The sequence below is a fragment of the Cyanistes caeruleus genome, chromosome 5, assembly GCF_971803275.1.
Source record: "Cyanistes caeruleus chromosome 5, bCyaCae1.hap1.1, whole genome shotgun sequence".
In the NCBI taxonomy this organism is placed as follows: Eukaryota; Metazoa; Chordata; class Aves; order Passeriformes; family Paridae; genus Cyanistes; species Cyanistes caeruleus.
Window position 1 is genome coordinate 18,298,460 of NC_141705.1, and position 16,112 is coordinate 18,314,571.

The following is a 16,112-nucleotide window of genomic DNA, read 5'->3' on the forward strand; positions in this document are numbered from 1 at the left end:
TCTGTCTTTTAATCTTAGGACCGTATTTCCTTTTGTGACATGACAATATTCTTTGATAAAGCTACATACAGCAATTATCAACACCACAAGTGTTCAAAACACAGATTTTTTTCTACTGTCTGAAAAATGAGACTGTAGGGCTGTAATGAGGAGCTATGTAACTATGTGATTACATACAGTGTGCATGCTCTATTTTACCTTGTAGAGAAACTTAACTTTTGATGTGAGGTTTCTTAAAATCTAAATTTCATAATGAAATTCTAGTTGAACTCTCCCAAAGCTGATTTTAAAATCCTCACCCATCTGGACACTGTGAGAGCTATCTTGATGTTAACAATTACCCATTAAATCAGAGAAACCCCTAAGAATCCTACTGTTCCATCTTAGATCCAGTCAGAAACATGAATAAATATCCATAGCCAAGGCAAAGATACTCATTCTTCCTGCAGAAACAAACAAATGGAATTTAATAAACTGAATAGCCACACTCAGGGGAGACTTCATAGACATCTCTGAGCTAGGAGAGGTGGGAGGTTTAGATTGGATATCAAAGGTTCTTCACCCTGAGGATGGTTGGGCACTGAAACAGGATCACCACGGAAGTGGTCACAGCACCAAGTCTGACAGGACTCCAGAAGCATTTGGACAATGTTCCCAGGCACATAGTGGGATTTTTGGAGTGTCCTATGCAGGGTCAGGAGTATGACTTTTACAATCCTTGTGGTTCCTTTCCAATACAGGTTATTCTGTGAGTCTATGAAAAGCTCAAATTGATGATGGGATTTAGAGTGGAACAGGATTATGACTAATTCACAGCTAGGAAATACAGAAATCTAGTATAAACAGCAAATGTTCATTTATGCTACTAATTACAATTTCAAATTATATACATGGATCTGAATTTTCCCTTTCCTTGTAGACCCAAGCGGGGAATAACTTTAAAATTAGAAAAAAATAATTTTTCTGGCACTGAACATGGGCATTCTTGGGCCAGTTCTCCCAGTCAAGTTTTTACTATGAAACAGCTGCTGCTTGCTGGATCTTCAGCCAGTTAATAATTTTCCACTCTACCAAATAACTTTTTGAGTGCTTTATTAAGTGATTAGGAATCTGCTCATATAAATCAAGTGGACCTCATTATTCCAGCAGCAGTAATTCAGCCCTGTAGCAGAAGGAAAGGTATACCTGGAAGTACAACACAAATTGCTTACTCAATACTCTTCACTTTTCTCTTGGAATTGCAAACTGCATTATCTGTGACTCACACCCCTGTTTTCTGTTGTTCCTCTCTGTACAGGGCTATGCCAGTATCCAGCCTTGCAGGGGTATTGGGTCTGGCTGAGATGGAGCTAATTTTCCTCAAAGTAGCTTGTGTGGTGCTTTTGTTTGGATTTACGGCCGAAGCACTGTTGATAACACAGAGGTGTTTTAGCCACTGCTCGGCAGTGCTTACAACAGAGTTCAGATCTTTTCTGTCTCATCCCACCCTATCAGCAAAAGCAGGCTGCACAAGGAGCCGGGGGGGACACAGCTGACCCCAAGTGACCCAAGGGATGTTCCACATCCTGTGGCATCATGCTCAGCAATAAACAGAGGGACTGAAGTGTTTCCAAAGATGCTGTTGCAGGCAGTGCTGGGCAATGGTCTGCTGGTGAGCAGTGACTGCTTTTTCATCACAGGCTCTCTTTGCCCCTGTGTCCCACCTCTGCTTAAACTGTCTTTATTTCATCCCATGGGTTTTCTTGCTTTTGCCCTTCCAATTATCTCTGCCCTCCTGCTGGAGGGGAGCAAAGGGCTGCACAGGAGCTTCCTATCAGGGAACACAACACAGCAGGGTACAAGTTGTCATGCAAACTGTTCATAGCTTCTGGAAATTTCCTCACTCACCTTCCTCTTGAAAGAAGAGTAGAAGTTTCCTCCTCAGTAGCTGTTGGGTGATCTTTGTTGAGCAAGTTCATCACTGTGAGAAAATGGTGTCTCCAGGGTCAGATTATTTATTATTCTTCATCAATGCTCTCATCTGATTTCTTGCTTTAAGCTCTCTAGCTTGAGTTAGCCCCTCACTCACAAACACACCAGTATAGTGACATTTACAGAGTTAATGTCATCATAATCTCATGCCTTGGGAGTAGCAAGTTTGCTTAAGATCTTGGTGTCGTATACCAGGAATATGCAAGTTATAAAAGCATTAGATATTTTTACTGTATTTGAAACTAATATTGAAGTACACACCTTGTATATTTATTTTATTTTGTTGTCTATAACATGTACCAGCAGTGGAAAAGGATTCAGAAGTGAACAAGTTGTTGGGATATTTGGGATTTTATGGTGAGGTACCTCTTCCACAACCATTACACTTTTTCCAGTGAAACTATTATATATAGTTTGCACTGAGCCAGCTTTACACATCATGAACACGACCTGTCCTTGGCATGGTAAGAGACGTGGGCCTTGCCATGGTGCAGCTCTGCATCAGTTTCAGGATCAGATGTTTCACAACAAGCACAGCAGAGCTTCCAGTAGAATTACTCAGGCATACTCCTGTTAACAAAATTTGGTAATCCTCTAATAAAAACATCCAATCCATATCTGGCTTCTACCATGTCTGACCTAACCTTATAATCCCCAAATTTAATAACATCTGCAGGTTTGGGGAATAAAGTCTTGTAAGTGACAACACAGATGGAAGGGAGACCTGGAGGCTGAAGATGGAAAGAAGGTTTGTAACAAAATCAAGGGACAAAGAAAATGGATTTTTATCCTTTCTTTCCCCCCCTGCATCTATTAGAACAATTTCTGATGCATTCAAAGGATTGCTTTCCCTTCAAGAAGGTTACAGTAAAATATTTCTGTGTTTTTATTCTTTTTTTTGCAGGCATGCTAATGCTGAGAGTAGCAACAACAACCAATCCAAGGATTTCTTCATGTGCCCTGGAAAACAGCTGGTTATCCTATTTAACTGGAACTGAAAGACTCCACATTCATAAAACCCCCCAGCAGGAGCCTTATTTTGTACAAATGCGTGCAAACTTCAGGGGGGAAATCTGCACCAGCGTACCTCATTATATCTAATGGAATACTATTAAGAACTCCATGCCCTATGAGTTGAAAGCCTTTCTGTAAGCAGGTGGCATTCTCAGTCTTGCCTATTAATGCAGACATCGCAGCTGATAAAAGCAGAGTGCCTTCATGTGTTTGCCTCCTATCTATCCTCTGCTTTTCTAGAGCCAAACATCCAGTTTCAGAGACGCTCAAATCCTTTGTGCTGCTGCGCTGGAACTAGTGAGATTCTCCTGGTTGGAAATCAGAACCCACAGAAAACCTCTGCACCTCTGTGGAGATCCTTAAACCTGGCACCACTGGGGAAGGTTTTTGTTCCACTCCACAGTTAAAAGAAAGAAAAAAAAAGAATGTAAATATAAACAATATCTAGCATCTTCAGCTAGAAGTGACTATTCCTACAAGCTTTTACTCAAAATGGCCCCTGATTTTAGTAATTTATTTATTTGCAAATTAATCTTCCCAGAGGAGGAATTCAGGCGCAAATATTTACCTCAGATAAAACCTTCAGAGTTTTCAAAATATTTGTGTTAACATTCTCAAAGTGAATAATTTAACAATTTAAATCTTTTTATGTAATTTTCCTGAAAATGGCTCACTCATACTGTGGCCCATTTGAGAGTACAAGAAAACAATATTAATGACTTCCACTAAAATGTCAAAATGATTTTAGACAAGGCAAAAAGTGGTTGTGTTCTTAATCCTGAACATCTGATCTCTAAAACCATTTTCCATGGGAGAATTTAAACACATACACAGGCTTACAAAAGCTGCATAAAACTAAGAGGTGTTAAGGTCAGATGAGGGCTGGAACCTCTGAAACTTCAGAGTTTAAATAGGATTTAGGAGTCTGTGTTTTCACCGAGAGAACAAAATTGGATATAATGAACACACATTGTTAAACTTCATCAGTCTCTCAGGGTTTCAGTTATTCTCAAAAAAGTCAGCCACTGGGATAAATATGGCTAAAAGGGGGGGGAGCCTGTTTACCATAAAAATTATTTTTATTCTGTAAAAGGTTGCATTTTTCAAATTTTATAATTTCTGCTGTTCTGAAAGATACAAATTCAAAGGTTTTACAACAAACTGTTTTAGTAAGTACTCAGAGGCTCAGGTCCTGAATGACACAATTTTCAGTGGAGGTGGGTATCTGACATAGATAAGCCATACCTTTTTTTGTTATTTTATCCTATAGTAGCATACCATGCCATTTGAGGTGAAACAGCTGCTCTGAGAAAGCCTCCAGGAGTTCAAGGGCTCTCCTGCACCTTGCTGTGTTCAGGTATGAGGATCCAGCACTGTTGAGTGCTGACTCCAGCAAAAGCCCAGGGCTGTCTCCATCCAGGGCCAGTGACCAGCCCCTGCCTCCACACACACTGCCCTTTGCTGGGCTCTCACCAGAGCAGGAGCTGCTCCTGGTGTTAAATCCAGGTGGGCTTTTGTCCTCCTGAAACATGACTGCTCTCAGCTTCTGCTGAGCTCTAGTGCAGAGCTGAGCCCACAGTGCCTGCAGGATTTGAACGCTAATGGGGTCTCTCATATGGGGCATGGGAGCACCAAGATCCTCCTGAACTGGTAAACAAAGCATCAAGGTATTTCACTTTATCTAGTGACTTGGCAACACCTATGATTCTACATTTAAATGCAAACTTAAGAATTAGTTTAATTTTCCTGGTTTTGGCAAGGTGTACTTTTGGTATTGGCAATTGTAATGAAGTGGTGAGGAACATGGGTGAACTGGGAGATTTTCACAAACAGGTGATGCTTGCAAGAAATAAGAGGGTCAGAAATGGGAACCTCTGGAAATTTATTTAGTCTACCTAGCATGAATTAACCTAATCCTTGCTTCTATTGGCTCTTTTGGCAGAAGGGAGTAAGCAATGTGGGGATGTGCATTTAAATGGTAGCTTTTTGTTAGTTTTTGTATGCTTAAGGTTTCAGACACTACTTAGTGCCAGGCAGCTCTTCAAAGACATTTTGCTTCTCCCAGGGTAATGACAGTAATGAAGATTCTTTGAGATAGGGCCAGTAAATTATTTTGGTTCCTATGAGGTCTGAAAATTCTGTAATGACAAGTGTAGCTTAATCCAGGAGTCACAGCCACAGAAAAACCTCTAAAAGAGGCAAACTTCTTGCATTCACCTGAAAGGGAATGGATAGAATGTCAGAAAGAGAAATGGATAAAAGACATCAGGAACTTTTTATTTCATTTCTACAGCAGAATAATCAGTCTTGCATATAGAGAAGTAGGTGATTATCTGAACAAACTTTGCTAAATATCTTAACTACTATCTCATGACATTCTTACACACAAGCTGGGGAAAATACCAGTCTTGATCACATTCTTATAAAGCAGGTATGGGGATGGTAGGAAATCTGTGCCAGTTTGGAAACTGTCAGTTCCCAACAGGGAAAGCAGCCTGCCTTGGGTGTAGAAGTTCGTCTATTCAGCTTTATTCAGCCCTCCTGTTAATGACGTAAATGACGGAACAAAAAGTAAACTGATTAAATTCACAACTGACACCAATCTGGAGGAGCTGTAAATACACTGTGAGGAAGGATTAGAATTCAAAATGTTCATGACAAGCTGAAGAAATAAGAGGTGGGGAAATAAAGGAGATAACTCTATTAAGACAATAATAAAATCCCATACATGGCAGAAATAGCAGCTACTGAAATATAAAATGGAAATAATTGCATAAGCAGCAGTTCTGCAGGAAAGGGTCAGGCAAAGATCACATTATGATGTAGAGAATAATATAGTCTGCATGACAAGCACGGTGGTAATTCTTGTCTGGCACAGTGGGGTGTTTGTGCCTTCTCTTCCAGGAAGAAGTACACAGCCCATAGGAAAAGGTGGTGTACTTAACACAGGAGCCTACAGAATTTAGGAGGAAAGCTTAAAAGAACTGGAAATGTTTTGCTGAAATATGGAGGAGCCATGGGTACAGAGTTTTACTCTCCAGTCTGACTGAGGCTGTTACAAAGAAGGGAATAATCTATTTCTGTGTCTGTAGTGGGTACAATCAGAACAGTGGTTCCAACCTGCAGTGAGAACCAGGCTACAGTGCCAGAAAACCTGTACGAGAAAGCCAAGCCACAGTTGATGGCAGACTCTTCAGCAATGTTGAGTTTTAAAAACAGGATAGAGAAGCCTAAGTCTTGGTTTACTAAGTCTTGATTGGTAAGGTTTGTTGTGGTGCCTCTAAATCCCCTTCAGGCCATAGCATAGACACAAACCAAGCAGTGATGATACACACAAACAGAAGGCAGGGTGTGGCCTGTTACCAATGGCTGTGTCTTTTTAGTACACTAAGGACAGAAATATCTGAAAATCATGCTCAGTTAATTTGTGATGATCATTAGACTACTGAGACAGCTGCTATTAAGTGTCATAAAAAGAGGAATTTATTTGTATTTAGTTATTTGTAGGTAACCACTGCTCATACATCTGACCTGACATAGGTCCAGCTTTCCTATGGCTCCCGAGCTGCAAATGAAGCTATGCACAGAGCTGAAGTTGTGCAAATATGCACAATGCGTGCAATGTGCACTTTGAAATTTAAAAACCCCAAGATATTTCTATTTGTGGCCATTGAGCACTGAGCTTGAAAAAAGTCATGTGTTTATTTCTTGCCTCGTCTCAAACAGCAAACCCCTCATCACATTAATGCTACAAAGAGGAAAGGATAAACATTTTATAAAAGATCAGGGAATAAATGCAAACACAAATAATAACCTAAATTATCTAATAGCTGGGCTCCATCCCTACTTTTTATATTACATATTTATATTTTATATTCACATGTGAAGATGAAATTCTTTTAAATTAGGTTGACAGACTTAGAATGAGTTTCTGAATGCAGATTGTTCTGAAAGCTTACTTACAGATCATCTCTCCCTCACTCTCATAAAATGATTTCCTCACAAGCTATTAAAGAGGAAGAATTTAAAGAATTTTTCAAATTGGCTGACACAGAGTAGTTTGACAGTTGCAAGAGCTTCTATTTGCAAGAGAAATTATTCCCCAGAGAGAACAGTGCTATTTCCCTTTTGTTTATTTATTTGAGTTTTGTTACGGGTAATGCCCTGAAAAGTTGGAAATGCTTATAGCTCTTTTGTAAGAATATTATAAATGGATGCTTATCTGAGGCAGTAAATATTTTTATTTCTTTAAATAGAAATACCAAGTCAAGGAACAGGATTAAACAGGAAGAATAAGTCACGACCAGCAACGGATTTTCCATTTGCTACAGCAAAATATTTTGTTTTCTCTCTTTTTTTTTTTCCCATAGCAATTGCAAAGTTGCTCCATCATAATTCCTGTGGGATGTGGTGCTGCCCACAGCCCAGTGACAGCCCTGTTTTCCCCACGCAGGTGAAAAGGCTAAACCAGCTCAGTCCAGGGCAGAGCTGCGCCCTGCAAGCGCCAGAGCTCCACGAGAGCTTCACAAGTCGAGTCAGCAACAGGGCAGGCAGGGAACAGCCAGAGCCACCGCATCGTCCTGCCCCCCTGGCTGCACTGCTGCTTCCCCTGTCCTGGCCCCCTGGCTGCACTGCTGCTTCCCCTGTCCTGCCCCCCTGGCTGCATTGCTGCTTCCCCTGTCCTGCCCCCCTGGCTGCATTGCTGCTTCCCCTGTCCTGCCCCCCTGGCTGCATTGCTGCTTCCCCTGTCCTGCCCCCCTGGCTGCATTGCTGCTTTCCTTGTCCTGCCCCCCTGGCTGCATTGCTGCTTCCCCTGTCCTGTCCCCCTGGCTGCATTGCCGTCGCACTACAGACAGAAGCCAACACTGCAGGCTTTGGCTGCAGACCCTGTGCAGGTACCAGGACACACCAGATGTCACACGGGGCTGGGCACACAGCACATACGATACCTCACCAATCTCAATACGTGGAAGTTCTGCTGCCTTGCAGTCTCTAACTCCACACACCACCAAATGCTGCATGCTCCTGCTGCTGCCTGATGAGCCACCAGCATGACTGGCTCCCATGACTCAGAAATGGCAGAAAGCCACCAAAACCAAAGGAGCAGATCAGGTGCCCAAGGATCTTGACTGTTTCCCTCAGACTAAAAATGTCCCCTTTCCTTCAGCTGCTCCAGCTTCTGCCATATGTGGAGAAAAGCAGTCAGCTCCATCACTCACTCCCAAAGACATACAAGTTTCCTTCTCTGGGTGTTGTTTTTATGCAGAACCATTCTATCAGAAAAACCACTAAGAGCAGATCCAACTGCTGGAGACAAAAAAAAGGCTACAGCTTGCTCTAAAAGGATTCTCTCCTATGCAGTGTTTTCCTCATCATGTTTATCTCTGTGCTGGACAAATGAAACAATATTAAGTCAAACGGAGAGTAATGCAATAGGAATGGTGTAATTGCAAAACAAGCCCACCGACCAACCAACCCTGAAGGCCACAGCATGGACTGGGAGCTTGTGAGCAGAGTCTGGTATAAAGCTCACTATAAAACAAAATTCTTCCTGTGCGGTCTAGAGAGCCTTGCAGAAGTTGTTTTGACTGTTCTGTGTTGTATAGCCCAGGAAACTTTAGGACATTGCTTGAAACTCAGGACACAAAAGATCTTGTAGAACTGGACCAAAAGAGGTCTATTTTTTAGAGAAGTGACTGTAACACAAGTGCATGGTCAGGTCACTGTGGACTTTCTTCCCAGTAACTGCTGTCTGCTTTAAAGGCTGTCAAGGCCATTATTCACACCTCTTTGTAAGCAGAAAATTAAAACATAGGCAGTGGGTAGTAGCAGACTTTAATGATACACCTGGTTAGTACTTAGTGACCATCTTTCAGACTCAAAATGAATGCCAAATCACCCTGGCAATTGCATTCCTTGTAGTTATCAGCCCTTCTTCTTTTTAAAATGCATCCTTCTGACAGCGGCCCACAGCTACTATTTCCTTTTCATTCTCTGAAGTGCAGAGCACTACAAATACATCATTTCACTTTGCTGCAGTCCTTTCTGTCCCTTTGATCATCTCCTTTGCACCTTCTGCATTTTTGCTTCCCTCCCTCATGTGCAGTACATCAAAAAAAAAGCAGCAAGTAGGTTTTTCCAGGGATGGAATCCCAGCTGCTGTAGGCAGCACAAATGCCACTGAAGTCAGAAACACTGCTGTATTTAAGCCAGCTAAAATTCTGTCCCTACATATTTGAAAATGCCTTATAATTCAGTTAAAGCTTTACAATTATTTTCTTGGAGTACTGATTGTTGGCTCAAGAATTTCCTTGTAAAAGTATTAAATTCAATTGCATTTCACTATTTTGTGACTCAAAGAGTAAACGATGAATGATACTCTTTTATTCCCTCCATTTGTTGTGACCCCTTAAAAAATGGTTTATGTTGCTAAGAAGTAATTTTTCTAATAGTATCTAGACTGGATGTTTGCTTCCTGTATTTTGCAAACTTAAACCTGTGCATTTGGCTAGTCTTAGCTGAACATTTTTTGTGTCTATTTAGAAAACTTGATTATAAAACTTTCAAATGCTTTAAACCTAAGCAATTTCATAGTATTACCACACTGCAAGTATGGCTTTTCCCAGCTCAGAGAGTACCAGTGAATAAAGCTGGGAAGAGCTGCAAAGGAGGCCACGTTAGCCTTGGGGTGATGGACAATCCTGGCACTCAGCTGCTCTGAGCTCAGCTCCCACTGAACACTGCACAGAGCCCAAGAGCACAGTGATCTGAAAAACTTGTAAATACACTGAAGAAATACCAGTTGTCCTGTTTCACAGATTAAGAACTGAAGAGCTCAAGTAATACATTCAATATTCCAATATTCAAAAATGAAGTTAGTTAATTCTGTATTTCCCTGGCTAATGATCCGAGTAGCTGACATTTCCTTCAGCTCTACTCTCCCTCATACATAAAGAAAAAAAATTGTCTCTCTCACATAACTGAGTATCTTGCATCTGATGTGGTATATGATACTGGTAAGATTAACACACACAATTTTACATTGCAGAAGCTGACAGTCCCATTCCTTATCCAGCTGGCAGAAGACTGGGAAAAGGGATTTTCATTGCAATTTTCTTGCATTGAGTATTGTTGAGAGTAATAAGAGCTACTCTTTTCTCTCCACAGAAGTCTCACCCTGTTAAATTGATCTGACAGACAAATCCACATTTCAGCTACATCAGTGGGAAGTGCTGTGGGCAGGGCAATGCCCCTGAGAGAAGAGCACTTCTTAGTTCATGGGATGATGAAACACATGTGAACTCTCCATGCTCCAGTCAGCTTCCAAGCAATTTCTGTGCACCTCACTCTGATGTTGCACTGCCTCAGTACTTCTCTCTTAGGAAAGAAATCACAAGTTTAAAAAAAAAAAAAAAAAAAAAAAGAAAGAGGAAAAAAAAGCAGGGCTGCAGAGGATCAGATATTTTAGTGAGTAAAGCAGCAGAGCAGATGCCAAACTAACCCTAAAACTTCAGAGAGGCATCATTGACATGTACCTCAATAATCACAGTTTAAACTGTTTCTAAATCCACAAAAACTTTTGTATACATCCATATAGAACAGTTTATGCTGCTCAAGTACCAGTTTCTATTTTGAGTAACAAAAAAATAAAAATGCAAACTAGCTCCAGATAACCAGCACACAAGTGAGCAAACTGCCCAGTTGTGCCTTAATAAAGCTCTTTCCTCTCCCCTCCCTGCCTGCTGAAGTTCACTTGTTTTAGATGAGTGCATAAAGTCAAAAGGCAGATTAATTTCAAAGTTTTGTGGGTTTTTTTGGTTTTGTTTTTGTTGTTTTTTTTTTTTAAATGCCGGTGAGGACCGAGAGCCAGACTCACAAACTCACCAGGAAAGGATGAAGTATTCACCCTGCCCAAAACAAAAATGCCTAGAACTTTCTCCCCTCCCTCCCTTCTTCCCTCCGTCCCCGCCTCCCTCCCCTCCCGCAGTTCTCCCGCCTCTCCTGAGCCAGCGTTACCTAATTTCTAGACAAACACGCAGTTTCTGTAAGCATCTCCTTCAAGCAGCTCTGGCCTTCTGTCCGATCACATCTTCGTTTAGGGGAGCAGAGGTGAAGAGCTACTACTGAGAGGTTCTGCAAGGTAATCAACTTGATGGATTTTTACTTTTTGTTTGTAATGCCTAACTAGTGGTTAAGTAGATGGACCAAGAAAAAATTTCTGGCAAAATGTCTTGCTGGAATTTGTTAGAGCACAAAAGCCTACTTTTCTACAATACAAAAATACAAACTCAGATTTTAAAACATTTTGGCTCGCTTGTTTCCTGCAGGGAAACAGGGGTAGTTTTTGAGATCAAGATCTATTTTAAAATATATAATCACTAGAATTTCTTTTAGTCATGGGTGCCAGTTGCATGTGTTTAAATACACATACTCCGACTGAGTTTCAGTTCATCACGTGAGACAGGTTCAGCAAGCAGCAGTCCACCGGGACCACGTTCCAGCTGTTTCACTCTGCTCACCACCGGCTGCCTGTGCCTTTCTCTCCAGCCGTACTGCTGCAAAACGCTGGAATTCTTTGTACCTTCCTGTATCTTTTGCAGGCTTGAAGTTGGCAAGATGTTTCTGATTCTTTCTCTGGTCACTGGGCTGGCCCTGTCTGCCTCTGGTGTCACAACAGACAAGGAAACTGACCCACGCCAGGAGTCACTGCATGAAATACAGAAACAAGTGAACGACCTCTGGCAGAATCTGCTCTACCCAGTAACACGTGGTAACGAGACTGATGGGATGATTTACACCACTTGTGAAATGAAGCCCAGCTCCAAAATAGATGCTGACAAGCCACAAGTGACTGGACAAGTCTTATTCAGGCAGTTTTACCCATATGGAAGACTGGAAGCCATTTTTTACTTGGATGGGTTTCCATTGGATAGCAATCAATCTAGCAGAGCTATACACATCCACGAGCTTGGAGACCTCAGCAATGGCTGTGATTCTACAGGGGGACACTATAACCCTTTCAGAGTGAATCACCCTCGTCACCCAGGAGATTTTGGCAACTTTCTTCCTAAAGAAGGCAAAATCAGAAGATACAAAACAAACCTCTTTGCCACAGTCTTTGGTCCGTATTCCATAATGGGCAGATCTGTTGTGATCCACGAGCAGGAAGATGACATGGGCAAGGGCAATAATAAGGCCAGTTTGGAAAATGGAAATGCTGGGAAACGTCTGGCTTGCTGTGTGATTGGGATAAGCAACAAGAACTTGTGGGAAGAGAAACTGTCTGAGGTTATGGACAAGAAGAAGAGAGGTCTCAAAAGAACATACAGCCAGGCTTAGGTGAAGTCCAAAATGCCAGCTACAGCCAGGGCAGCACAAAGTAACTCAGGCTGTGCTGTTGCCCACTAAGATATATGGCTAAAGGACTCCCATTTGCTTGCTCCTCTGTGAAATCCATATCACTTTTGTAGAGGTTCCTTTATGTAAGCCCATCAATAAAACCAGCATCAACTCAACATTGTGTTTTCTTGAAGGAAAAGATTCCCTTTTATGCAGTTTAAGACTTGAATGCATGTAAACAAGAGTACAGATGGATAGGGTGAATGGGCTAAAGAATTTGTGCACTGTAGGGGTCTTCTAAGGGATCAGTAAATACTGCAGGAAAAAAGTAAGAATGTGCCTCTCATTAGACACTATTCTGTAGTTAGGTGCCAACTTGGAAAGCAGAAAGGTCTCTATGCTGTTAACAGCCTTGGGTGTTCTGTTGCAAGACCTTGGTAGTGGACTTCCCCTAAAAGGACAGTACAGAAATTGCTGTGTTAAACTTCAGATCCATTATATTATTCTCCTTGTATAAGTCTCCAGTCTGTGCCTGTTAGTAACAAAGTTATATACAAAAGTTATAATGCTGCTTAGACCATGATGATAAAGTTAGCAGATCAGAGAGAAATATTCTTTTCAAAGCAAAAAAATACTGAGTCTGTTACTCCATACAAAACTGAAGGAACAAAGTTTGGGCCAGGAGAAGTGACAGTGAAAAGATTAAAGTAAGATAACTTTCAGCCTTAAAACTTTCACTTAATAAGGCTTTGCTTTTTAAATTTAACACAGAATATTAAAACATCACCCCATGGCTATCATTCATCTAATACTAAGAAGAGAAAAAGAAACAAGCAGGTAGTGCAAGTATATCAGGAAATGTTTTTATTAAAGATGACAAAATGTATTAATATAATTTAAACGCGTGCTGTTAATCCAGGCAGCAACAAAAGACTGGTTTGCAAATAAATTAAACTGCATAATTTAGAAAGCAAACTACAAAACAGAAGCTCGTAAACAAAATGCTATCTTTTAGAAATGTAGCAGATTTTCAACTTAATCTCACTTAAGATTTTGAAATACATTCCTGAGCTCATAGGGATTAAAGAAATTCCACTGTCTTTATTATACAAGTTCCCATATGCTTAAAAATAGTCTCACTTAGAAAAGAAGCAGCATTCTAAAAGATGCTTCTTAATCTGTCATTTTCACACACTTATTTTACAAATTCAGTGAACATTATTTTTCCAATAACCACATCATCATATTTTCAAATGAAATCCTTCTCACAGATAATGCATGACTCTACCTTTAGGTATGACAACCTCCTTAAAATCAGTTTGTGAAATGCAGCTTCTCCATACTCCTGCCACAAAATTCCCTTCCGAGTTTGCTTCCCCAAAGCCCAACACCAACAAGGCTTACATGTTTGGTTGTGATTTCTGCACTTTTAAAGTAGTAGAAAAAGGGAACACAGGTCTTAAAAAACGAAACAAAAAACAAAAACACCCCTCAAATTTAAGGTAGAGTCCACAGAAAAACACTAGATAAATTTACTGGGAAAAAAATATTGTTATATTAACACAACAATATCAATTAAAGCAATATCTGAGGAAGAACTGACAAGAATATTTAATTACTTATCACCTAGTGCAGTAACAAATTCTTACTTTTGTAGGTCTCCTTGCTTTGAAGTCTTGGCTTCCTGGGAGAATGCTAAAAATGTACCTAGAATATGCATTTGCTAGAAGAGAAAGGAGAGGGCCAGTATTGCAGCAGTGACATCACACTGGAAATGAGGTTTTCAGAGATCTATGAATCTTACTGGAATTTAGTGATTGCAAAGATTTAAAAATAACATCTAAGAGGGAGAATGGTGTGAGGACAATTACCAAGATGCCCTAATTGTTGGGTTGTACATCAGTATGCTCTGAAAAAAAAGACATACTGAAAAGAATCAGCAAATGAGGCACTAAAAAGCTGTTGATCCAGCACTGTTTCAACCTTACACCAGGCTCTTAATTAACTAATAGCATTAACTGGGACTGTTAAGGGACTGTAAGCAAAATGCTCATTCTCACATCTCTCGGTCAGGAAAGACACAGCACAGGGAAATAGTAAAAGATCCTCAACATTTCTGAGCTCAATACATGAAATCTTGGCCTTCTTATTTGCTTGCCTCAGTTCTGACTGCATTGATATTTAGCTCTATGCAGGATCAGTCTGTGAAAGATGGAAAAAATACATCTCAAGCAAAATGTTACTTCATGTGACATTCAGGCATTGGAGGAAAAAAAATCCTGCACATTCTCCTGGAGATTTTAGTTTCTACAGCTATTTTTCTTCTGACTGTCACAAAAATGAGTCAGTAATGCAGTCAGTTACAATTACTGGGAACAGCTTAACACTCTTTCAAGCACTTAAACTCTTGGGTTTTTTTCAGGTAATGAGGAATTTTAATGGTGATCAAGATAACAAAATAAAAACTTTTTACTGCTTCATGTCCCTAATATGCTTAACTATTTATGTAACTTCTGTTCCTAAGGACTGCTGCTTAACATCAGTGGAACGTTGCAAAGTCCAATTACCCTTAAAGTACACATATTTGAGGAGCACTGTAAGTATGGCTTTATATCCTGCAGACAGACACTGAAAGGGTTACACAAATGCACTTGCTAAGGAAAACACATGAGAAGAGACAAGCCACATTTTTCACCTTCCAACTATCACTCCTTATAGTTATGTGTAATAATTTACATACAGCCTTTCTTTTGCTGAATACAAACCGTTCATGGGCTCTGACACCTTGATTATGGCAGCACCTGCTAGCTCATCTTACACATACTGAAGAGTTTGTCGGTACTGCTAATATAAACTCTCTTTATTCAGTAGCTGACAAGTGGGCTGTAAAAACTTGCAGCTGGCAGTTATTTGTCAAAGAAGTACTCAGTCTGGGAGGGATTTTCCTTTTTATTAGCAGTATTTTATTAAATTTGCTTTAATTCTCTCTGATTGGTTTCAAGTTCTAGAGTGAGAAATGAACATTTACAGACAATTAGGTCCCAAGCCAGCAGAAAAATTGCCTTGACGGCTGCTGGCCCATGGAAGCTCCACAGCTGCAGAGACTATTCCTTATGCTACAAACAGGAGAGGAAAGACCTGCCTCCCCTTCCCCAACAGCTGCTAATTTCAACGTTAAGTATTCCCTCGTTGCTGCCTTCCTAGAAGCAGAGCGGCACAGGTCCAGCATCAGGACCAAGCTAGGGAATGACACAGCAGCTCCCTTTCCCCCCAGTTATTATAGGAATATTTTTCTGTGACTAAACCTCTTCAAAAGAACAACGTTTAAAAAGTGGCAACAATGCAAATAATCCTTCTATCATACCACAGGCTGCTGAAATGAGGAGGAAAGGAAGAATTATCCTTAATTTTAAGTAATAAGAAAATTAAAAAGACACAAAATTCCTTTAGAAAGGAAAGCACAGATGGAGTAGGCTGAAACCTATCACCCATTAACTAAGCCCAAGTGCCCATTCCAGCTCCTGAAAGAAGAGGGATGCAATTCCAGAAACTGACAGCCAAGTATCTGGACAGGACATCACCGGTTCTCCTCTTGCTGTTTTCTTTCCTTTAGAACAGCACTGCTGTTTCTCACAGTAAGACTTCTGGCTTCTCTGATGATGTTTCCTTCAGAGCCTCATTAAACTGGGCTCTCAGTATCTGGTGAAATAACTTGCTTCATTTTCATGAGGTAAGCTGGGAGAGGAAAGGAAAAATTTTGTACAGTTGACAAAATACAAAGGTATAAA

At 40.6% G+C, this 16,112-nt stretch overlaps 2 protein-coding genes across 12 annotated transcripts in view; one reads left to right on the forward strand and one right to left on the reverse strand.

Moving 5' to 3' along the window:
* Positions 1 to 10,990: 10,990 nt before the first annotated feature.
* SOD3 (superoxide dismutase 3) lies at positions 10,991 to 12,500 on the forward strand. Its single transcript, XM_023925419.2, has 2 exons — positions 10,991 to 11,125; positions 11,586 to 12,500. Exon 2 carries the CDS (start codon positions 11,602 to 11,604, stop codon positions 12,322 to 12,324), a length of 723 nt encoding a protein of 240 aa, XP_023781187.1. The 5' UTR covers positions 10,991 to 11,125; positions 11,586 to 11,601; the 3' UTR covers positions 12,325 to 12,500.
* Positions 12,501 to 13,165: 665 nt separating this feature from the next.
* The window catches only part of CCDC149 (coiled-coil domain containing 149), a 51,895-nt gene continuing 48,948 nt past the window's right edge, over positions 13,166 to 16,112 (reverse strand). For all 11 annotated transcript variants that reach the window (XM_086890132.1, XM_086890126.1, XM_086890125.1 and 8 more), the window contains one exon: positions 13,166 to 16,059. The gene's annotated coding sequence lies outside the window, so the exon portion shown is untranslated. The remainder of the gene's footprint in view (positions 16,060 to 16,112) is intronic.

What these genes read in the sequence shown, in the direction of transcription:
- SOD3 (XM_023925419.2), top strand. Translation starts at nt 11,602, where the DNA reads ATGTTTCTGATTCTTTCTCTGGTCACTGGGCTGGCCCTGTCTGCCTCT.